This window comes from Nerophis lumbriciformis, linkage group LG05 (genome assembly GCF_033978685.3).
Source record: "Nerophis lumbriciformis linkage group LG05, RoL_Nlum_v2.1, whole genome shotgun sequence".
In the NCBI taxonomy this organism is placed as follows: Eukaryota; Metazoa; Chordata; class Actinopteri; order Syngnathiformes; family Syngnathidae; genus Nerophis; species Nerophis lumbriciformis.
In genome coordinates, this window is record NC_084552.2 from 31,921,356 (window position 1) to 31,946,477 (window position 25,122).

Sequence of the window (25,122 nt, forward strand, 5' to 3'; positions counted from 1 at the left end):
GTGTTGTACGTGCATACAAATGTTTTTTTCTCTAAGGTTGTATTTTCCCTCTTTTGTTTTTTTTACCCATCATGCTTTGGCGTAGCATTAGATGAGTGTAATTACAACATCTGTATGGCGCTCAGAGGTGTTTTTTCATAATGTCCCCACGGTTCAGTGGGCTTGTCATCTTGAGTGGCACATTTATGTTGGAGGTTTTTGACTACATATCAGCAAGTACATTCAGCAAGTAGTACCCATACCATACTTGCCAACCCTCCCGAATTTTCCGGGAGACTCCCGAAATTCAGCACCGAAAACCTCCCGGGACAAATATTCTCCCGAAAATCTCTCGATTTTCAGCCGGAGCTGGAAGCCACGCCCCCTCCAGCTCCTTGCGGACCTGAGTGAGGACAGCCTTTTTTCAGACGGGAGGACAACAGGGTGACAAGAACTAAATCATCCAGACTAGAGATAAATTGTATTATTATGTTTATCTTACCTAAAAATAAATATATTTATTAATTAAAAAAAACAAACCTAAATACATTTTTACTATATCCATCCATCCATCTTCTTCCGCTTATCCGAGGTCGGGTCGCGGGGGCAGCAGCCTAAGCAGGGAAGCCCAGACTTCCCTCTCCCCAGCCACTTCGTCCAGCTCTTCCTGTGGGACCCCGAGGCGTTCCCAGGCCAGCCGGGAGACATAGTCTTCCCAACGTGTCCTGGGTCTTCCCCGCGGCCTCCTACCGGTCGGACGTGCCCTAAACACCTCCCTAGGGAGGCGTTCGGGTGGCATCCTGACCAGATGCCCGAACCACCTCATCTGGCTCCTCTCGATGTGGAGGAGCAGCGGCTTTACTTTGAGCTCCCCCCGGATGGCAGAGCTTCTCACCCTATCTCTAAGAGAGAGCCCCGCCACCCGTCGGAGGAAACTCATTTCGGCCGCTTGTACCCGTGATCTTGTCCTTTCGGTCATAACCCAAAGCTCATGACCATAGGTGAGGATGGGAACGTAGATCGACCGGTAAATTGAGAGCTTTGCCTTCCGGCTCAGCTCCTTCTTCACCACAACGGATCGATACAGCGTCCGCATTACTGAAGACGCCGCACCGATCCGCCTGTCGATCTCACGATCCACTCTTCCCTCACTCGTGAACAAGACTCCGAGGTACTTGAACTCCTCCACTTGGGGGCAAGAACCATGGACTCGGTCTTGGAGGTGCTGATTCTCATCCCAGTCGCTTCACACTCAGCTGCGAACCGATCCAGTGAGAGCTGAAGATCCTGGCCAGATGAAGCCATCAGGACCACATCATCTGCAAAAAGCAGAGACCTAATCCTGCAGCCACCAAACCAGATCCCCTCAACGCCTTGACTGCGCCTAGAAATTCTGTCCATAAAAGTTATGAACAGAATCGGTGACAAAGGGCAGCCTTGGCGGAGTCCAACCCTCACTGGAAACGTGTCCGACTTACTACCGGCAATGCGGACCAAGCTCTGGCACTGATCATACAGGGAGCGGACTGCCACAATCAGACAGTCCGATACCCCGTACTCTCTGAGCACTCCCCACAGGACTTCCCGAGGGACACGGTCGAATGCCTTCTCCAAGTCCACAAAACACATGTAGACTGGTTGGGCAAACTCCCATGCACCCTCAAGGACCCTGCCGAGAGTATAGAACTGGTCCACAGTTCCACGACCAGGACGAAAACCACACTGTTCCTCCTGAATCCGAGGTTCGACTATCCGGCGTAGCCTCCTCTCCAGTACACCTGAATAGACCTTACCGGGAAGGCTGAGGAGTGTGATCCCACGATAGTTAGAACACACCCTCCGGTTCCCCTTCTTAAAGAGAGGAACCACCACCCCGGTCTGCCAATCCAGTGGTACCGCCCCCGATGTCCACGCGATGCTGCAGAGCGCATTTTTACTATATTTTGCTAAAAACATAAAAATTAATTGTATTTTTATTTGTATTTTTTCCTGACTCCTTATTACATCCAGCCATAGAATGATACATTAAAATAAACACATTTGAAATTATTGATTTTAAATTATAATAATTCATTTAAAATGACCATATTTAATTATTAAAATAATTGCTTGTTTATCAACAACTTTAGCATTTTATTCATTACATTTTGAAACTCTCAGAAGCCAAGTTATGTTATATTCCTTAAGATTTATTTATGCAAGTTTGAAGTATCAATTATCTAAACACAGTTTTGTTTGCATATTTTCAGGATATATATATATATATATGTATATATATACATATATACATATATATGTATATATATGTATATATATATATATATATATATATATATATATATATATATATATATATATATATATACATATATACATATATTGACTATCACTCATGTTTGTCCAATTGTGAGAATTTGTGTGTAGGCGTGGAATATCTTTAAGGTTGATTTAGAAGATGTTTAGAGACTTCCCGCTGGCGGGCCGCACATAGTTTGGACACCGAATTGATTAACGTGGACCCCGACTTAAACAAGTTAAAAAACTTAATCGGGTGTTACCATTTAGTGTACTGTGCAATCTACTAATAAAAGTTTCAATCAATCAATCAATCAATGGTGTAATGTGTACATTGCTGTTGTTCACCACAACAGGGAGGAAGGCTACATCCCGAGCAACTATGTCACGGAGAAGAAATCGGGAAACCTGGCGCGGTTTGGGTGAGTCGTGTCGATCTTTTCAGCGCAGTGTTCATTTGTAGTTGTTTGAAAGCTTAAAACTGTGTTTGTGTGTGCAAGTTGGTACAGCAACCATGTCAACAGGAACAAGGCGGAGGAGCTCCTGCGGAAGGAGGTGAGACTTCCTTCTTATTTTAGTCGCCATCAGTTCAACAGCACGTTTCTTATGTTGAGTGTACCTGTCTCTGCCGCCTCCTGTAGGACAAAGAAGGCGCCTTCATCGTCAGGGAGTCCAGCACTCAGGGAACGTACACGGTATCGCTCTACACCAAGTCTGCGGCGGGGTAAGGGCGACACTCCTGAAACGAGGGCACCTAAAGGTTCACAGAGAACGTCACATTTGTGGCGTTGGCCCACAGGAAGGGAGGCGCCGCCATTAAGCATTACCGCATCAGGGAGACCCGAGGCATGCCGAAACAGTTTTACCTGGCGGGGAAACATGTGTTTAACTCCATTGCCGAACTCATCAACTACCACCAACACAACGCAGCAGGTACACACACACTCAGCTGCATTCGGTAATGTGTTTTTCATTAATTTAATTTCAAGGTGACCTATGGTAAAGTTTGTCATTCTTGACTTATAAATGTTACAATGTTGGATCCTTGTATTAAACAATGCCAACCGCAGTTTTGCCGTCTGGCTACGTCGTGACATCACAGCGAGGTGGACTTCCTTATTTGGAAAATAGGTAAATATCAGCCAGAGAGGGCAGAGCTTCTCCACCGACATTTAGGAAAGCCACACAATATAGGATTTTCATATAATCTTGGCATGCGCATTATAGCATCAGGAGTCAGTTGTTCAAAACGTTTAGCCTTGATCATAATCATCCAAATTTTTAAATCCCATTTTTTGCTCCCCAGGTTCAGGTAATTCATCTTACTTTTATGCTGGATTTTTCTCAGCAACATTAAATTCGATCAACCTGATCCAGATACGCAGTTTACAAGATGCCCAAATTCGAATTAGCAGTGCTCTAAATGGTACAACAAATTACAATGTGGGCTATGGCTACATAAAGAACAGCAGGCAGAAGAGCCAACAAGGTGTCACTGTATACCGGTATTTTTTTTTAAATTTTGAGACGAAACACAAAAATACATCAAAAACATCCATTCAGCATTTCTTTTATGACCTCTCATCTGAGGCACAAAACTACTAAAAAAAATATACATTAACAAATACATTGTGGATAATTTCATCACTGAAATTAATATACAGTGATTGAAATTAATATATTTTTGTTTGTCATTGAAATCTGTTTTTGGGGATTGTTTCACGGTTTGATTGTTTTCAAAAGATCTTTTTTTTTTATTTGGACTTAACTATACTTAAAGGATAACATGGTAGCCTATTTCTACTTTATTTACTTTATCAGTGTAACGGTTAAGCAAGTCAAATGCAAAATATCAATAAAAGCATATACACATAGGGCCTGATTTACTAAAGGTTTTTGGGTACTAAAACATGTGCAAACCAGATAACACATGCAAAGCTTATCTACTAAACGTGTGCAGAGTGGATTGCGTCTGTTAAGTGAGCAGAATAAGGCGCGCAATCCATTTTTCGTCTCTGTCTTCATTAATATGCAAAATATATTCTGATCATAAAACGCACACAACACTGGGAGGAGGAGATGCAAATATTATTTAGCACGCGTAATGTGATTTATCCACACTCATCACCGTTTTGAGAGCACTATTTAGCGTTTTATTTAGCATGTGCCAGAAGGACATGCAAACTGACAGTTCCACACACGGCTGCAGGATCAGTGCTCGCGCTGCATGGACAGACAAGAATCCTCCGTCCTGTGTGTGTGTCAACACTTTTGGACAGTCAGTAATAAAACAAATATTAGACATCTCGTGTATTCAGCAACATAATTTTATAATTTTACAGCTGTTGGAGCACATAAGGTAGCTACGGAAAGAGATAAACTAGCTTTTACGACAACACGAAATGCGTTTGAGTTTGTATTGCACAACGCTGTGATAGGACACCAGTTTGTACGGACTGAAAAACATGAACAATCATATTACAGTATCTGTAAAGTATTAGCCCACATTTCATTTTTGTTTGTACACAGCTAGCTAGACAGCATAAGCACTGTCATTGTAAATAACACTCATGACGTGCTGCGTGTATCATGACTGATATTAAAGTGGAACTCACTCAATGGAAGAAGTCAGTTCCGGCAGTGATTAAAATGATCGAAATACGGTAAATATTGTACATATTGCATATTGTCATGAACGTGTCTGTTACTACATTATATATATACTTGGAGTGTGTATATAATCCGTTGATGGAGTGTTTTAAAGTTGTTTTAGGGGGCTTTGAAGGCTACATTAGTGACTACCATTAGCCACATCATCGTTTTTTATCATCTTTAAAATCCTAAAAAAAAAAAAATTACGTGTGTTCTTGTCTCTCATAATGACTGTAAACGATAGGCTAAATTCCCAAAAAAGTGCAGTTCCCCTTTAACACCATCATCCCTCAGAAGCTGGTCAACAAACTGGACATTTTAGGCCTGGGTTCCCCACTGTGTTCTTGGATTATGAACTTTCTCACATGAAGATCACAGCAAGTGAAAATAGGGCACCACACCTCCTCTGTCCTTACTTTGAACACAGGAACACCCCAGGGCTGTGTGCTGAGCTCCATTATCTTCACACTTTTTACTAGGGGTGTGGGAAAAAATTGATTCGAATTCGAATCGCGATTCTCACGTTGTGCGATTCAGAATCGATTGTCATTTTTTATTTATTTTTATTTTTTTCATTTATTTTTTATTTATTTATTTATTTTTTTAAATTAATCTATCCAACAAAACAATACACAGCAAAACCATAACAATGCAATCCAATTTCAAAACCAAACCCGACCCAGTAATACTCAGAACTGCCATAAACAGAGCAATTGAGAGGAGACACAAACACGACACAGAACAAACCAAAAGTAGTGAAACAAAAATTAATATTATCAACAACAGTATCAATATTAGTTACAATTTCAACATAGCAGTGATTAAAAATCCCTCATTGACATTATCATTAGACATTTATGAAAATAAAATAAAAAGAACAATAGTGTCACAGTGGCTTACACTTGCATCGCATCTCATAAGCTTGACAACACACTGTGTCCAATATTTTCACAAAGATAAAATAAGTCATATTTTTGGTTCATTTAATAGTTAAAACAAATTTACATTATTGCAATCAGTGGATAAAACATTGTCCTTTACAATTATAAAAGCTTTTTACAAAAATCTACTACTCTGCTTGCATGTCAGCAGACTGGGGTAGATCCTGATGAAATCCTATGTATTGAATGAATAGAGAATCGTTTTGAATCGGGAAAATATCGTTTTTGAATCGAGAATCGCGTTGAATCGAAAAAAAAAAAATCGATTTTGAATCGAATCGTGACTCCAAGAATCGATATTGAATCGAATCGTGGGACACCCAAAGATTCGCAGCCCTACTTTTTACCCATGACTGCACACACATCCACAGCTCCAACCACATAATTAGGTTTACTGATGACATCACAGACAACAATCAGTCAGCATACAGGCTTGAGGTGGAACACCTAGCTGATTGGTGCGAGAATAATAACTTGATCCTCAAATCCTCAAAAACAATGGAAATAATCATGGACTTTCGAAGAACAAAAGGCAGACACCACTTCCCCCTTTTACATACACGGAGAAGCCGCGGAAATGGCGGGGAGCCTGAAATTCCTTGGAGTCAGTGTTTCTTGGACTGCTCACACCTCAAACCTGGTTAGAAAAGCTCAACATAGACCGTTCTTAATCAGGAAGTTGAAGCAAGCCCAACTTCCCCAGAGACTAATGCTCAATTTTTATCAGAGCGCTATTAAACGCATCCTCAAAAACTGCAGCATTGTGTGGTTTGCAAGCTGCACACTGGCTGAGAGGATGCCCCGTGGGCTGGAGTTCCCTCACATGGACACACTTTACACCAGCAGACTGAGGAAGAAGGTCAAGAACATCTCTAAAGACTCCACACACCCTGGTAACCCTCTCTTTGAACCACTACCATCCGGCAATGGTTCAGAACCATCACGTCTACCACTAACAGGCTGAGGAATAGCTTCTATCCCAGAGCTGTGGCCTCTATCTCCCCACTCCTTTTTCTCCCAGCACAGAACTGTAAGACGTCCTTACATATTGCACGTGGGGCACAATAGACAGAGACTGTCTTTTACAGTAGTTCTATCAGTCCTACAAAACTAACTCATAAGAGCACATATCACATCAGTTTTGCTCTCTTTGCACATTAGAACTACCGGTAGTCACTAATAAATTGGGACTTTTGCACTGCTCGGTATTTTATATAATTATTATTTATTGTTGTTTTAGTTAAATTCAGCAATATTACATTTTACATTGCAGCTATATTTTATTGTCTTTTAATAATTTTAATCTTGATCCACAAGGAACGGGAGGAGTCAGAACATTTTTATTTTACATTTGTTTAATGGCAAAAAGATAATTCTGAATCTGATTCCGAAAAAGTTTGAGAACCACTGATCTAGACCAGAAGAGAGTGTTGTAAGTGTAGATTAAAAAAATCATAGGTGCCCTTTAATGATAATTTGGAGTGCATGAGAAAATAAAAAAGTAAATTTAGCTCTCTTCGACCACATTGCCATTAATTACTAAGTACCGTATATTGTGCAACACAAGAGCCACAGAACCGATGTTTTAATTGCAGTTAGGATCAAACTGCTCAGCTCGCATTAATAGCGGCGATGAGTTTATTATTAAACAACAGTACTGAAAATTAACACACTTAAAGCACATGCAGAGGTAGAGAAGCACGACTAATGTTACTTCAAATGCAGTTGCTCCGATTTTGTGGAGGTAAAAAATGTTTACATCAAGATCATCAGAGACAGACGGCTGTGTTGGAGACCAAACACCTGGCGACTATATAAACTTCATCAGTAAATCGAGTCGAGGCATCAATTGGAGCACTAATGGTACTGTCTGTCTCAGGTCTTGTCGCGAGGTTGAGGTATCCCGTCGGCAAACAGGACAAGTCTGCCCCCTCCACGGCCGGCTTCAGCTACGGTAGGACTCTTTACGTTTTATTTTTCAAACTTAATGGCGGCTTTTGTGATACTGTGGCTCTCGTTCCAGAGAAGTGGGAGATCAACCCCAGCGACCTAACCTTCATGAAAGAGCTGGGCAGCGGTCAGATGGGGGTGGTGCGACTCGGCATGTGGAGGGCGCAACATCAAGTGGCCATTAAGGCCATCAAGCGCGGCGCCATGTACGAGGAGGACTTCATTGAAGAGGCCAAACTCATGATGTAAGGAGAGATGACAGGGAATAAACACCCCTCACATGTGGCCCCTAAATCATTTCTACTTGTCCAGGAAGTTGTCCCATCCCAAGTTGGTGCAGTTGTACGGCGTGTGCAGCCAGCAGCGGCCCATCTACATCGTCACTGAGTTCATGGAGCACGGCTGCCTGTTGGACTTCTTGCAGCGACGGCGCGGCACCTTCAGCCCGGCCTCGCTGCTCAGCATCTGCTTAGACGTGTGTGAGGGCATGCAGCACCTGGAGAGCAATAGTTTCATCCACAGAGATCTGGTCTCTTCTCACACGGTTAGCTATAACTTGTGTCAGTCTTTGATGGTGTTCGCTAAAGAGTCCTTTGGCTGTTGTGCAGGGAGCCAGGAACTGCCTGGTAAACGACTCCCTGATGGTCAAGGTGTCTGACTTTGGCATGGCCAGGTAAGCCCTGCCTCTCTTGCTGTCCATAACGTGTTTAAACTAGGGATGCAACAGTACACCGTAAAATACAGGACCTTTGGGTCTGCCCTGCACGGGACAATCTACCCATATAGACTGCAGAGAGCCTGTGCTCTGTATATATATATATATATATATATATATATATATATATATATATATATATATATATATATATATGTGTATATATGTATGTATGTATGTGTGTATATATATGTATATATTCCTCCATCCATCCATTTTCTACCGCCTGTCCCGTTCGGGGTCGTGGGGGGTACTCCGCCTTCCTAAATATATATATATATATATATATATATATATATATATATATATATATATACATACACATATTTATGGCTTTGTGGACTTGGAGAAAGCATTCGACCCTCGGGAAATCCTGTGGGGAGTGCTCAGAGAGTATGGGGTATCGGACTGTCTGATTGTGGCGGTCCGCTCCCTGTATGATCAGTGTCTGAGCTTGGTCCGCATTGCCGGCAGTAAGTCGGACACGTTTCCAGTGAGGGTTGGACTCCGCCAAGGCTGCCCTTTGTCACCGATTATGTTCATAACTTTTATGGACAGAATTTCTAAGCGCAGTCAAGGCGTTGAGGGGATCTGGGTTATGACCGAAAGGACAAGATCCCGGGTACAAGCGACCGAAATGAGTTTCCTCCGCCGGGTGGTGAGTCTCTCCCTTAGAGATAGGGTGAGAAGCTCTGTCATCCGGGAGGAGCTCAAAGTAAAGCCGCTGCTCCTCCACATCGAGAGGAGCCAGATGAGGTGGTTCGGACATCTGGTCAGGATGCCACCCGAACGCCTCCCTAGGGAGGTGTTTAGGGCACGTCCGACCGTCAGGAGGCCACGGGGAAGACCCAGGACACATTGGGAAGACTTTATCTCCCGGCTGGCCTGGGAACGCCTCGGGATCCCCCGGGAAGAGCTGGACGAAGTGGCTGGGGAGAGGAAAGTCTGGGCTTCCCTGCCCACGCGACCCGACCTCGGATAAGCGGAAGAAGATGGATGGATGGATGGATATTTATGTATACATATATAATGTATATATATATTTATTCATACATTTTGTTTATGTATTTGCTGTGATTCAACTACTCAGATGTACCATATAGTGTTAAATGAAAAGAAATAATCACTGAACTTTGGTATTTTGCACTAACTCAAATTCAAACTGCCCTTTAATGTATTTTCATTATATATAAGCTAATTGAGGATTGAGTTAATAAATTGGAGTCAATGTTTGTGATCCGAAAATTCAAATGAATTGAAAATGAACCAAAACCGTAGTCCAAGAACAGAGGTACGCACCGTACCGTGAGTCTCTTGTACCCATGCACCCCTACTTTAAATGTGTCCTTCTTTGTCATTCAGGTACGTTTTGGACGACCAGTACACCTCATCATCAGGATCCAGGTTTCCAGTGAAGTGGTCGCCTCCTGAAGTCCTCAACTTCTGCAGACATAGCAGCAAATCTGATGTCTGGTCCTACGGTGAGGACATACATTTTAGCCATTGTAGATTTTTGATTTTAATTTGTGTTTATTCAGGTGAGAAAACTTTTTTTTTGTTTAGCTCGGGAGTCAGCAACCCACGGCTCTTTAGTGCCACCCTCTTAAAAAAGGATTAAATATGGAAACAGATGGGGGGAAACATTTTTTTTTGGAATACTAAGTTTTTTGTTTGAGGACAAACATGACACAAACCTTCCCAGTTGTTAGAAAGCCCACTGTTTAATATGTTTGTGTGTATGCTGATGAGAGTATTTGGTGAACATCGTTTTGTCCTACTACTTTTGGCGGTTCTTGAACTCACCATAGTGTGGACTGTGACGCAACAGTTTGTTTACATGTAAAATCTTCCACTCCTTCTTTGTCTCATTTTGTCCACCAAACGTTTTATACTGTGCGTGAATGCACAAAGGTGCGCTTTGTTGATGTTATTGACTTGTTGGAGTGCTGAGATAGGCTCCAGCGACCCCAAAAGGGACAAGCGGTAGAAAATGGATGGAAGGATGGATGGAGTGCTAATCAGGCATATTTGGTCAGTGCATGACTAACATGCTATTTAGGCTAGTTGTATGCACATGTTGCATCATTATGCTTCGTTTGTAGGTGTATTTGAGTTCATTTAGTATCCTTTACTTGTATCCTCTTTGTACATAATTTAGTTTTGCATGTCTCATGTCACATTATCTGTATGTACGGTAGTATTGGCTGCAATTCAGATAGTTGTTTGTGTGCCATGTTGTTCCAGACCACAGCAAACATTACCTAGCTTGCCAAAAATTGCAATAAATATATTAAAAGAAGACAGCCTTAACTTGGACACACATCTATACATTTGGCCATTAAAAGCCAGTAATTTCCAGGAGTTATCTCACCTTCTGAGTAACCTCTGATTTATTAATGGTTTCTAATGTTGTAAAAATGTGTAGAATAAATATTACATTTCAACATTTTTGTCAACGAAGATTTGCTACAGCCTACGACACACAGTCATTTTGATAGTAGGCTATTATAGCTAATATAGACACTTACGTCATGTGTTGCCTTCATTATAAGACTTATACATGGCTTTTATTTTTTTGCGGCTCCAGACAGATTTGTTTGTTGTAGTTTTGGTCCAATATGGCTCTTTCAAGGTTTTGGGTTGCCGACCCCTGGTTTAGCTCATTATAACCTATTTTGTTTGTGCACACAGGTGTGCTGATATGGGAGGCTTTCACCGAAGGCCGCATGCCATTCGAGCAGAGCAACAACCATGAAGTCGTTACCCTGGTAACCACAGGTCACCGCCTCTCCAGGCCCAAACTAGCACCTGCTGCTGTCTATGACATCATGCAGCTATGCTGGCAGGAGGTCAGTGTCCCCCGCACCCTCCTCAACTTGACATTCTGGAACACATGCATGACTCTTTCTGTGTCCACAGAGACCTGATGACCGTCCGTCCTTCTCTCAGCTCTGCTTGATGATCTCTGACGCCCTAGAGGTCGATGCTGCACTCGCCAACTGACAGGCTAGTCCAGGGGTAGGGAACCTGTGGCTCTAGAGCCAGATGTGGCTCTTTTGATGACTGCATCTGGCTCTCATATAAATCCTAGCTGACTTTGCTTAACACGACAAGTAATGAATAATTCCGCTGGTAATCACAGTGTTAAAAATAACCATGTATCAACCAGACTACAAAGCCATCAGCAAAACCATACAGCCCCAGAAGTCGCATTAATGGTAAGAAGTATTTTATTTATTATTGGTTACCTTCAGAATAACTGTTATTAAAAAGAAAAAGAGACTTATTATACCGTATTTTTCGGAGTATAAGTAGCTCCGGAGTATAAGTCGCACCGGCCGAAAATGCATAATAAAGAAGGAAAAAAACATGTATAAGTCGCATTTTTGGGGGAAATTTATTTGATAAAACCCAACACCAAGAATAGACATTTGAAAGGCAATTTAAAATAATTAAAGAATAGTGAACAACAGGCTGAATAAGTGTACGTTATATGACGCATAAATAACCAACTGAGAACGTGCCTGGTATGTTAACGTAACATATTATGGTAAGAGTCATTCAAATAACTATAACATATAGAACATGCTATACGTTTACCAAACAATCTGTCACTCCTAATCGCTAAATCCCATGAAATCTTATACGTCTAGTCTCTTACGTGAATGAGCTAAATAATATTTGATATTTTACGGTAATGTGTTAATAATTTCACACATAAGTCGCTCCTGAGTATAAGTTGCACCCCCGGCCAAACTATGAAAAAAACTGCGACTTATAGTCCGAAAAATACGGTACTCTAAAAATTTTGGTCTTACTTAAAAATGCACGCATTTAGTTGTATTCAGAGTTAAAGAATATTATATGGCTCTCTCAGCCAAAAAGGTTCCCGACCCCTGGGCTAGTCACTTCTGTCACAACAGTAACACTTAAAGACGCACATTAGATGTGAGGATGCTATGGTCCCAAAATAGTTTATTGGAAGTGTGTTGACCAAAATGTTGCCTTAATGCTAAAATTTTGATTAAATTGGCTTTTAATAAGTCTTAACTGGACCATGCGGTTTGTAACTTTAACTTTTTGTTGTTTGTCTGCATTCGCGACACAAGCATAGCTATGTGAGCTACAGTGCGAACAACACAGTCACATTTTGGCAACAACATCTTGCTAGATTCGCCAGTTTGGTGAAGAAAAACAAAATGGCCACACTTGCAGTTCCATCGCTGCTGAGTGACGGATAGATAACACATGAGTGGGCATATACATGGGGCGGACTCATTCAGCTAGGCGGTATCATGTCCATGAGGAAGGACGTTTTCCCTTCATGACGTTATGAAAAGCTGCAACTTGAAAAGCGACTGCATTTGAGCGCCTCTTCTCACAGAAGTGGAGCAAACAAGTGAGGGAGATGATAGATTGTTCTCATGTTTGGTACTAATAAACACACTCTAGGGTAGGACTATTCAGCTGGGGGCTCAGGGGCCAAATCCATGAAGACTTTCCGGCCAAACGACAGAAATTAGGAAGTTTTTTTTTTAATGGCGCTCACAAGTATGGACGAATAGACAAAGTAGGCTTCGTACAGGACCCCAGCAAGTTTGAATTGTGCCACCGGTATGACACAAAACTTTAATCAATCCATCAACATTTATTTATGTAGCCCTTAATCACAAGTGCCTCAAAGGGCTTTACAAACCACAACGATATCCCCGGATCTGAAACCAGTTGGACAATAAGAAACACTGGGAGGGACCACTGGTGTGGGTGTAATGGACCCGAGTGGTGGAATATTAAAATCTAATAAAAATGTTGCTTAAAACAAATAAATATTAAGAACCCAATGTAGTGAGAGCAGCTGTCCAAAATAAGGGAAGATGATTATGCTTGTGCGCACTTTATTACAATAGACATTAAACCGTCCAGTTGTCAATACTAAAAATACCAATTGGTAACCAATATTATGGTGAGGGTACAGCCGCGACAGGCGTAGTGGGTCAGCGTCCTGGCTCCACCCACTTCCACGGCGTCCTCCTGCACACAGCATCAAAACGGAGGCAGGCCACGGGGATAAAATCTTCTAAAAACTACGGAGACGCTCTCCGGGCTAACGCCACACTTACACGCAAGGCAGGGCCCTGCCCCTGCTGTAGTTTTGCGTCAAAGTATTGGGTACGCCCACTCTCCTTGCCAGTCGCCGGTCACTCGCGGGACCTACGTGGCTGTATCCGTCCCGTCTTGCTCCGCCTCTTGGTCACTCCCGGGGGTCGCCGCAGGTCTCTGGGTCCCAATCGCCCCCTATTCACAGAACCACACAGCCAGCGTACTATGCACGAGCCCGCAAGCCCACAGCCCAAGGCAGTTGGTTGCCCCCACAGATCCACAACACACGTCACTTATTTCGGAGGCAGAGTTTCCTCTGCCCCTGCGTGTTGTAGGCTTCTTGGGGTTCGCTCCGGTAGCCTGCGGGGTCTGCTGTGTAGTCCGGGGGTTCCTTCCCAGCCTGCGTGCGTCCACCCGGTCGCTCTTGGCAAAGCCTGTCGATTCTTCCCTGATCGCTCTGCTGAAGCCTGTTGGATGCTTCCCTTTTAAATGTGTGCAGTCCTAATGCTCCACAGGTGCGTCTGATCTCAGGTGCCGTTTGATTGGGCACTTCGGTTGTTAGGGGCAACAAGCTAAAAAGGGGCAACGTCTTACAATACCAGCAAAGTCCACAAGGAGTAAAAACATGCAATTAAAAAGACAATCAAATTCTAAAATGTAAAAACATGCAATTAAAAATACAATCAAATTCTAAAGTGTAAAAACATGCAATTAAAATCCACAGCAATAAAAAACTATAAGACATGCATGGCAATGAAACAACAACAAAAAAAATCCCCTACTTGTGTCCCATCACATGGGGACCCCCCCGTTCAACTTCTTTAGTTATGTTTGTGGTGTTGCTCAAGGTTCCATTTTAGGTCTTCTATTTTTCCTCATTTGGGCTATTCAACTAGTGAAAAAAGATGATCAAAGACTAGCTTCTTTACAAAAGGTCTTTAAAAACAGCAGAACGCTCTTGTAACTCTGACAAAAATAAATAGACAAAATTCAAATATCTACTGTAGAGGACGCTGGTTCTACAGAATACACAAAACAATTTAGTGGAATATTCCTGCTCTTGGGGCATGATTATAGCAATTATAAAGTCAAGTTAGCATCATATGGGACTTTAAAGCCTTGCAGTGATGTCAATGTCCGATTTGGGCCATTAAAATACTGATTCAAAAAAGGATGCTGCCTTTTTGTTTTGTCTTTTGTTTGTAAAAACTTTTATTAATTTGCCTCACAGACAATGTTATAATAAAAACAAGATAACAGTGTAGCTTCTCTCCGTGTCTCCTTAAAGACCTGTGCTGCTCCACACAGTCATGACATGGCACTGCTGGACAGTTCACAGCTGCTTTATGTATCAAAGGGTGAGTGAGAGCAGGTAGCCCGCTGCAAGTGCTGCCACCATCGCTGCTGCTATCGCGGTGAGAAGAAGTGCCCTTAAGATGTTGTGGTCGTCTGAGGCTTGCGGTGGGGGACTCGCTAATGTCCCGTTCACCACATTGCTAGCTGGCAGAGGACATAAAACACAGGTAACAATTTTCCCTAGCTGATTTATTTTTATGTTGACGTTTTTCCCCTCTCGTTCCAAAGCTTACATGTGACAATGACTGATTCTGCAGACTTTCTGCCCTCTCTCGTTGTTGGGCATTGAGTCTAAACAGTCGTAAGATGATTTGTCCCTGATTCAAAGCACCCATGTCGCTCTGTAGGCGCCCTGCGAAAGGTCCCTTGTAGACCGCGGGCACCTCCACGCCTTCTTGCAGACGAAATAGGTGGACTGCTGCCTTGCTCTGGGCCAAGATCTCGCAATGGATCCACAATGAGCTGAGGGGCATGTTGCGATGGCGGGTGAACGTGACGTGACGTGAGTCACGTTAACCTCAAATCCACCCGAAGAAGACAACACATCAGGTCATGTGTTCATGCCAATATAAACGAGGTGCGGGAGGAGGACGACTCACAGACACAGCTGGAGGTGAGTCCAAGGAGCAGAATGATCTTGCGCATCATCTCCCTGGAAGCAGAGACAGAGTTCGTGTGTGTCAATTAAATCAGTGGTCCCCAACCTTTTTGTAACTGCGGACCGATCAACGCTTGAAAATTTGTCCCACGGGGGGAATTAAATTTTTTTTTTTTTTTTTTTTTTTTTTATTCTTCATTTTTTTTTGTCATTAAAAAATACATTCGTACGTGCTTACGGACTGTATCCCTGCAGACTGTATTGATCTATATTGATATATAATGTAGGAACCAGAAATATTAATAACAGAAAGAAACAACCCTTTTGTGCGAATGAGTGTGAATGAGTATAAATGGGTGAGGGGTTTTTTTTGAGTTGGTGCACTAATTGTAAGTGTATCTTGTGTTTTTTATGTTGATTTAATAAAAAAATTAAAAAAAAAAAAATATATATATTTTTTAATTTTTAAATTTTTAATTTTTTTCTTGTGCGGTCCGGTACCAATCGGCCGGTGGTTGGGGACCACTGGATTAAAGGATTCAGCCCATCAGGTTCAAGTTCACTCACAACCCATCCGGGCGGTTGGCCATGTCAACATACAATTCAGGCTTAATACTTGTCCTTTACGTTGTGATGCCATCAGAGCTCTAGGCGTCGACATGATGGTGATGTTTGCAGCCCACTCACGTCACTTTTAGCAAATATGGGTAAAACATAACTGAACTATTAAAAAGACACCAGAACCAGGACTCAACTTGACTTAAGTCTTCTCCCTTTGCTGCTGGCTCATGTCATCATCTAAATATAGGTCAAGTTCCTGGAGTCGACCCCAAGACTCTGGCAACAAGCAGCAAGCGTGTAGAAAGTTCTGGATTGTACAGATGAAGTGTAACTTGTCAGCTCTAGTGTCACCTGGAATAGGGGTGTGGCCACATGGAAAGACACCTCTTTATGTACTTTTTTAGGCCGTTTTTGTGTACAAACCCTGTTTCCATATGAGTTGGGAAATTGTGTTGGATGTAAATATAAACGGAATACAATGATTTGCAAATCCTTTTCAACCCATATTCAGTTGAATGCACTACAAAGACAATATATTTGATGTTCAAACTCATAAACTTTAATTTTTTTTGCAAATAATAATTAACTTAGAATTTCATGGCTGCAACACGTGCCAAAGTAGTTGGGAAAGGGCATATTCACTACTGTGTTACATGGCCTTTCCTTTTAACAACACTCAGTACACGTTTGGGAACTGAGGAGACACATTTTTTAAGCTTCTCAGGTGGAATTCTTTCCCATTCTTGCTTGATGTACAGCTTAAGTTGTTCAACAGTCCGGGGTCTCCGTTGTGGTATTTTAGGCTTCATAATGCGCCACACATTTTCAATGGGAGACAGGTCTGGACTACAGGCAGGCCAGTCTAGTACCCACACTCTTTTACTATGAAGCCACGTTGATGTAACACGTGGCTTGGCATTGTCTTGCTGAAATAAGCAGGGGCGTCCATGGTAACGTTGCTTGGATGGCAACATATGTTGCTCCAAAACCTGTATGTACCTTTCAGCGTTAATGGCGCCTTCACAGATGTGTAAGTTACCCATGTCTTGGGCACCTGGAGAGCAATAGTTTCATCCACAGAGATCTGGTCTCTTCTCACACGGTTAGCTATAACTTGTGTCAGTCTTTGATGGTGTTCGCTAAAGAGTCCTTTGGCTGTTGTGCAGGGAGCCAGGAACTGCCTGGTAAACGACTCCCTGATGGTCAAGGTGTCTGACTTTGGCATGGCCAGGTAAGCCCTGCCTCTCTTGCTGTCCATAACGTGTTTAAACTAGGGATGCAACAGTACACCGTAAAATACAGGACCTTTGGGTCTGCCCTGCACGGGACAATCTACCCATATAGACTGCAGAGAGCCTGTGCTCTGTATATATATATATATATATATATATATATATATATATATATATATATATATATATGTGTATATATGTATGTATGTATGTGTGTATATATATGTATATATTCCTCCATCCATCCATTTTCTACCGCCTGTCCCGTTCGGGGTCGTGGGGGGTACTCCGCCTTCCTAAATATATATATATATATATATATATATATATATATATATATATATATATATATATACATACACATATTTATGGCTTTGTGGACTTGGAGAAAGCATTCGACCCTCGGGAAATCCTGTGGGGAGTGCTCAGAGAGTATGGGGTATCGGACTGTCTGATTGTGGCGGTCCGCTCCCTGTATGATCAGTGTCTGAGCTTGGTCCGCATTGCCGGCAGTAAGTCGGACACGTTTCCAGTGAGGGTTGGACTCCGCCAAGGCTGCCCTTTGTCACCGATTATGTTCATAACTTTTATGGACAGAATTTCTAAGCGCAGTCAAGGCGTTGAGGGGATCTGGGTTATGACCGAAAGGACAAGATCCCGGGTACAAGCGACCGAAATGAGTTTCCTCCGCCGGGTGGTGAGTCTCTCCCTTAGAGATAGGGTGAGAAGCTCTGTCATCCGGGAGGAGCTCAAAGTAAAGCCGCTGCTCCTCCACATCGAGAGGAGCCAGATGAGGTGGTTCGGACATCTGGTCAGGATGCCACCCGAACGCCTCCCTAGGGAGGTGTTTAGGGCACGTCCGACCGTCAGGAGGCCACGGGGAAGACCCAGGACACATTGGGAAGACTTTATCTCCCGGCTGGCCTGGGAACGCCTCGGGATCCCCCGGGAAGAGCTGGACGAAGTGGCTGGGGAGAGGAAAGTCTGGGCTTCCCTGCCCACGCGACCCGACCTCGGATAAGCGGAAGAAGATGGATGGATGGATGGATATTTATGTATACATATATAATGTATATATATATTTATTCATACATTTTGTTTATGTATTTGCTGTGATTCAACTACTCAGATGTACCATATAGTGTTAAATGAAAAGAAATAATCACTGAACTTTGGTATTTTGCACTAACTCAAATTCAAACTGCCCTTTAATGTATTTTCATTATATATAAGCTAATTGAGGATTGAGTTAATAAATTGGAGTCAATGTTTGTGATCCGAAAATTCAAATGAATTGAAAATGAACCAAAACCGTAGTCCAAGAACAGAGGTACGCACCGTACCGTGAGTCTCTTGTACCCATGCACCCCTACTTTAAATGTGTCCTTCTTTGTCATTCAGGTACGTTTTGGACGACCAGTACACCTCATCATCAGGATCCAGGTTTCCAGTGAAGTGGTCGCCTCCTGAAGTCCTCAACTTCTGCAGACATAGCAGCAAATCTGATGTCTGGTCCTACGGTGAGGACATACATTTTAGCCATTGTAGATTTTTGATTTTAATTTGTGTTTATTCAGGTGAGAAAACTTTTTTTTTGTTTAGCTCGGGAGTCAGCAACCCACGGCTCTTTAGTGCCACCCTCTTAAAAAAGGATTAAATATGGAAACAGATGGGGGGAAACATTTTTTTTTGGAATACTAAGTTTTTTGTTTGAGGACAAACATGACACAAACCTTCCCAGTTGTTAGAAAGCCCACTGTTTAATATGTTTGTTCAACTTGACATTCTGGAACACATGCATGACTCTTTCTGTGTCCACAGAGACCTGATGACCGTCCGTCCTTCTCTCAGCTCTGCTTGATGATCTCTGACGCCCTAGAGGTCGATGCTGCACTCGCCAACTGACAGGCTAGTCCAGGGGTAGGGAACCTGTGGCTCTAGAGCCAGATGTGGCTCTTTTGATGACTGCATCTGGCTCTCATATAAATCCTAGCTGACTTTGCTTAACACGACAAGTAATGAATAATTCCGCTGGTAATCACAGTGTTAAAAATAACCATGTATCAACCAGACTACAAAGCCATCAGCAAAACCATACAGCCCCAGAAGTCGCATTAATGGTAAGAAGTATTTTATTTATTATTGGTTACCTTCAGAATAACTGTTATTAAAAAGAAAAAGAGACTTATTATACCGTATTTTTCGGAGTATAAGTAGCTCCGGAGTATAAGTCGCACCGGCCGAAAATGCATAATAAAGAAGGAAAAAAACATGTATAAGTCGCATTTTTGGGGGAAATTTATTTGATAAAACCCAACACCAAGAATAGACATTTGAAAGGCAATTTAAAATAATTAAAGAATAGTGAACAACAGGCTGAATAAGTGTACGTTATATGACGCATAAATAACCAACTGAGAACGTGCCTGGTATGTTAACGTAACATATTATGGTAAGAGTCATTCAAATAACTATAACATATAGAACATGCTATACGTTTACCAAACAATCTGTCACTCCTAATCGCTAAATCCCATGAAATCTTATACGTCTAGTCTCTTACGTGAATGAGCTAAATAATATTTGATATTTTACGGTAATGTGTTAATAATTTCACACATAAGTCGCTCCTGAGTATAAGTTGCACCCCCGGCCAAACTATGAAAAAAACTGCGACTTATAGTCCGAAAAATACGGTACTCTAAAAATTTTGGTCTTACTTAAAAATGCACGCATTTAGTTGTATTCAGAGTTAAAGAATATTATATGGCTCTCTCAGCCAAAAAGGTTCCCGACCCCTGGGCTAGTCACTTCTGTCACAACAGTAACACTTAAAGACGCACATTAGATGTGAGGATGCTATGGTCCCAAAATAGTTTATTGGAAGTGTGTTGACCAAAATGTTGCCTTAATGCTAAAATTTTGATTAAATTGGCTTTTAATAAGTCTTAACTGGACCATGCGGTTTGTAACTTTAACTTTTTGTTGTTTGTCTGCATTCGCGACACAAGCATAGCTATGTGAGCTACAGTGCGAACAACACAGTCACATTTTGGCAACAACATCTTGCTAGATTCGCCAGTTTGGTGAAGAAAAACAAAATGGCCACACTTGCAGTTCCATCGCTGCTGAGTGACGGATAGATAACACATGAGTGGGCATATACATGGGGCGGACTCATTCAGCTAGGCGGTATCATGTCCATGAGGAAGGACGTTTTCCCTTCATGACGTTATGAAAAGCTGCAACTTGAAAAGCGACTGCATTTGAGCGCCTCTTCTCACAGAAGTGGAGCAAACAAGTGAGGGAGATGATAGATTGTTCTCATGTTTGGTACTAATAAACACACTCTAGGGTAGGACTATTCAGCTGGGGGCTCAGGGGCCAAATCCATGAAGACTTTCCGGCCAAACGACAGAAATTAGGAAGTTTTTTTTTTAATGGCGCTCACAAGTATGGACGAATAGACAAAGTAGGCTTCGTACAGGACCCCAGCAAGTTTGAATTGTGCCACCGGTATGACACAAAACTTTAATCAATCCATCAACATTTATTTATGTAGCCCTTAATCACAAGTGCCTCAAAGGGCTTTACAAACCACAACGATATCCCCGGATCTGAAACCAGTTGGACAATAAGAAACACTGGGAGGGACCACTGGTGTGGGTGTAATGGACCCGAGTGGTGGAATATTAAAATCTAATAAAAATGTTGCTTAAAACAAATAAATATTAAGAACCCAATGTAGTGAGAGCAGCTGTCCAAAATAAGGGAAGATGATTATGCTTGTGCGCACTTTATTACAATAGACATTAAACCGTCCAGTTGTCAATACTAAAAATACCAATTGGTAACCAATATTATGGTGAGGGTACAGCCGCGACAGGCGTAGTGGGTCAGCGTCCTGGCTCCACCCACTTCCACGGCGTCCTCCTGCACACAGCATCAAAACGGAGGCAGGCCACGGGGATAAAATCTTCTAAAAACTACGGAGACGCTCTCCGGGCTAACGCCACACTTACACGCAAGGCAGGGCCCTGCCCCTGCTGTAGTTTTGCGTCAAAGTATTGGGTACGCCCACTCTCCTTGCCAGTCGCCGGTCACTCGCGGGACCTACGTGGCTGTATCCGTCCCGTCTTGCTCCGCCTCTTGGTCACTCCCGGGGGTCGCCGCAGGTCTCTGGGTCCCAATCGCCCCCTATTCACAGAACCACACAGCCAGCGTACTATGCACGAGCCCGCAAGCCCACAGCCCAAGGCAGTTGGTTGCCCCCACAGATCCACAACACACGTCACTTATTTCGGAGGCAGAGTTTCCTCTGCCCCTGCGTGTTGTAGGCTTCTTGGGGTTCGCTCCGGTAGCCTGCGGGGTCTGCTGTGTAGTCCGGGGGTTCCTTCCCAGCCTGCGTGCGTCCACCCGGTCGCTCTTGGCAAAGCCTGTCGATTCTTCCCTGATCGCTCTGCTGAAGCCTGTTGGATGCTTCCCTTTTAAATGTGTGCAGTCCTAATGCTCCACAGGTGCGTCTGATCTCAGGTGCCGTTTGATTGGGCACTTCGGTTGTTAGGGGCAACAAGCTAAAAAGGGGCAACGTCTTACAATACCAGCAAAGTCCACAAGGAGTAAAAACATGCAATTAAAAAGACAATCAAATTCTAAAATGTAAAAACATGCAATTAAAAATACAATCAAATTCTAAAGTGTAAAAACATGCAATTAAAATCCACAGCAATAAAAAACTATAAGACATGCATGGCAATGAAACAACAACAAAAAAAATCCCCTACTTGTGTCCCATCACATGGGGACCCCCCCGTTCAACTTCTTTAGTTATGTTTGTGGTGTTGCTCAAGGTTCCATTTTAGGTCTTCTATTTTTCCTCATTTGGGCTATTCAACTAGTGAAAAAAGATGATCAAAGACTAGCTTCTTTACAAAAGGTCTTTAAAAACAGCAGAACGCTCTTGTAACTCTGACAAAAATAAATAGACAAAATTCAAATATCTACTGTAGAGGACGCTGGTTCTACAGAATACACAAAACAATTTAGTGGAATATTCCTGCTCTTGGGGCATGATTATAGCAATTATAAAGTCAAGTTAGCATCATATGGGACTTTAAAGCCTTGCAGTGATGTCAATGTCCGATTTGGGCCATTAAAATACTGATTCAAAAAAGGATGCTGCCTTTTTGTTTTGTCTTTTGTTTGTAAAAACTTTTATTAATTTGCCTCACAGACAATGTTATAATAAAAACAAGATAACAGTGTAGCTTCTCTCCGTGTCTCCTTAAAGACCTGTGCTGCTCCACACAGTCATGACATGGCACTGCTGGACAGTTCACAGCTGCTTTATGTATCAAAGGGTGAGTGAGAGCAGGTAGCCCGCTGCAAGTGCTGCCACCATCGCTGCTGCTATCGCGGTGAGAAGAAGTGCCCTTAAGATGTTGTGGTCGTCTGAGGCTTGCGGTGGGGGACTCGCTAATGTCCCGTTCACCACATTGCTAGCTGGCAGAGGACATAAAACACAGGTAACAATTTTCCCTAGCTGATTTATTTTTATGTTGACGTTTTTCCCCTCTCGTTCCAAAGCTTACATGTGACAATGACTGATTCTGCAGACTTTCTGCCCTCTCTCGTTGTTGGGCATTGAGTCTAAACAGTCGTAAGATGATTTGTCCCTGATTCAAAGCACCCATGTCGCTCTGTAGGCGCCCTGCGAAAGGTCCCTTGTAGACCGCGGGCACCTCCACGCCTTCTTGCAGACGAAATAGGTGGACTGCTGCCTTGCTCTGGGCCAAGATCTCGCAATGGATCCACAATGAGCTGAGGGGCATGTTGCGATGGCGGGTGAACGTGACGTGACGTGAGTCACGTTAACCTCAAATCCACCCGAAGAAGACAACACATCAGGTCATGTGTTCATGCCAATATAAACGAGGTGCGGGAGGAGGACGACTCACAGACACAGCTGGAGGTGAGTCCAAGGAGCAGAATGATCTTGCGCATCATCTCCCTGGAAGCAGAGACAGAGTTCGTGTGTGTCAATTAAATCAGTGGTCCCCAACCTTTTTGTAACTGCGGACCGATCAACGCTTGAAAATTTGTCCCACGGGGGGAATTAAATTTTTTTTTTTTTTTTTTTTTTTTTTTTATTCTTCATTTTTTTTTGTCATTAAAAAATACATTCGTACGTGCTTACGGACTGTATCCCTGCAGACTGTATTGATCTATATTGATATATAATGTAGGAACCAGAAATATTAATAACAGAAAGAAACAACCCTTTTGTGCGAATGAGTGTGAATGAGTATAAATGGGTGAGGGTTTTTTTTTGAGTTGGTGCACTAATTGTAAGTGTATCTTGTGTTTTTTATGTTGATTTAATAAAAAAATTTAAAAAAAAAATATATATATATTTTTTAATTTTTTAATTTTTAATTTTTTTCTTGTGCGGTCCGGTACCAATCGGCCGGTGGTTGGGGACCACTGGATTAAAGGATTCAGCCCATCAGGTTCAAGTTCACTCACAACCCATCCGGGCGGTTGGCCATGTCAACATACAATTCAGGCTTAATACTTGTCCTTTACGTTGTGATGCCATCAGAGCTCTAGGCGTCGACATGATGGTGATGTTTGCAGCCCACTCACGTCACTTTTAGCAAATATGGGTAAAACATAACTGAACTATTAAAAAGACACCAGAACCAGGACTCAACTTGACTTAAGTCTTCTCCCTTTGCTGCTGGCTCATGTCATCATCTAAATATAGGTCAAGTTCCTGGAGTCGACCCCAAGACTCTGGCAACAAGCAGCAAGCGTGTAGAAAGTTCTGGATTGTACAGATGAAGTGTAACTTGTCAGCTCTAGTGTCACCTGGAATAGGGGTGTGGCCACATGGAAAGACACCTCTTTATGTACTTTTTTAGGCCGTTTTTGTGTACAAACCCTGTTTCCATATGAGTTGGGAAATTGTGTTGGATGTAAATATAAACGGAATACAATGATTTGCAAATCCTTTTCAACCCATATTCAGTTGAATGCACTACAAAGACAATATATTTGATGTTCAAACTCATAAACTTTAATTTTTTTTGCAAATAATAATTAACTTAGAATTTCATGGCTGCAACACGTGCCAAAGTAGTTGGGAAAGGGCATATTCACTACTGTGTTACATGGCCTTTCCTTTTAACAACACTCAGTACACGTTTGGGAACTGAGGAGACACATTTTTTAAGCTTCTCAGGTGGAATTCTTTCCCATTCTTGCTTGATGTACAGCTTAAGTTGTTCAACAGTCCGGGGTCTCCGTTGTGGTATTTTAGGCTTCATAATGCGCCACACATTTTCAATGGGAGACAGGTCTGGACTACAGGCAGGCCAGTCTAGTACCCACACTCTTTTACTATGAAGCCACGTTGATGTAACACGTGGCTTGGCATTGTCTTGCTGAAATAAGCAGGGGCGTCCATGGTAACGTTGCTTGGATGGCAACATATGTTGCTCCAAAACCTGTATGTACCTTTCAGCGTTAATGGCGCCTTCACAGATGTGTAAGTTACCCATGTCTTGGGCACTAATACACCCCCATACCATCACAGATGCTGGCTTTTCAACTTTGCGCCTATAACAATCCGGATGGTTCTTTTCCTCTTTGGTCCGGAGGACACGACGTCCACAGTTTCCAAAAACAATTTGAAATGTGGACTCGTCAGACCACAGAACACTTTTCCACTTTGTATCAGTC

General features: G+C 42.6%; 1 protein-coding gene and 1 long non-coding RNA gene across 4 annotated transcripts in view; both read left to right on the forward strand.

Moving 5' to 3' along the window:
• tec (tec protein tyrosine kinase) overlaps positions 1-14,806 on the forward strand; it is a 35,928-nt gene extending 21,122 nt beyond the window's left edge. For 2 of the 3 annotated variants that reach the window (XM_061960843.1, XM_061960844.1), the window contains exons 8-18: positions 2,631-2,696; positions 2,775-2,829; positions 2,916-2,998; positions 3,074-3,207; positions 7,747-7,821; positions 7,891-8,062; positions 8,130-8,346; positions 8,426-8,490; positions 9,895-10,013; positions 11,224-11,381; positions 11,452-14,806. In XM_061960843.1, coding sequence (XP_061816827.1) covers positions 2,631-2,696; positions 2,775-2,829; positions 2,916-2,998; positions 3,074-3,207; positions 7,747-7,821; positions 7,891-8,062; positions 8,130-8,346; positions 8,426-8,490; positions 9,895-10,013; positions 11,224-11,381; positions 11,452-11,535 — 1,228 coding nt within the window. In that variant the 3' untranslated portion in view covers positions 11,536-14,806. Of the gene's footprint in view, positions 1-2,630; positions 2,697-2,774; positions 2,830-2,915; positions 2,999-3,073; positions 3,208-7,746; positions 7,822-7,890; positions 8,063-8,129; positions 8,362-8,425; positions 8,491-9,894; positions 10,014-11,223; positions 11,382-11,451 lie in introns of all 3 variants that reach the window. The other variant, XM_061960842.1, reaches the window with a different exon arrangement.
• A 2,395-nt stretch (positions 14,807-17,201) lies between these two features.
• LOC133605763 (uncharacterized) lies at positions 17,202-18,902 on the forward strand. Its single transcript, XR_009815178.1, has 3 exons — positions 17,202-17,249; positions 17,314-17,378; positions 18,781-18,902. It is a non-coding gene; the product is annotated as an uncharacterized lncRNA (long non-coding RNA).
• Positions 18,903-25,122: the final 6,220 nt, after the last annotated feature.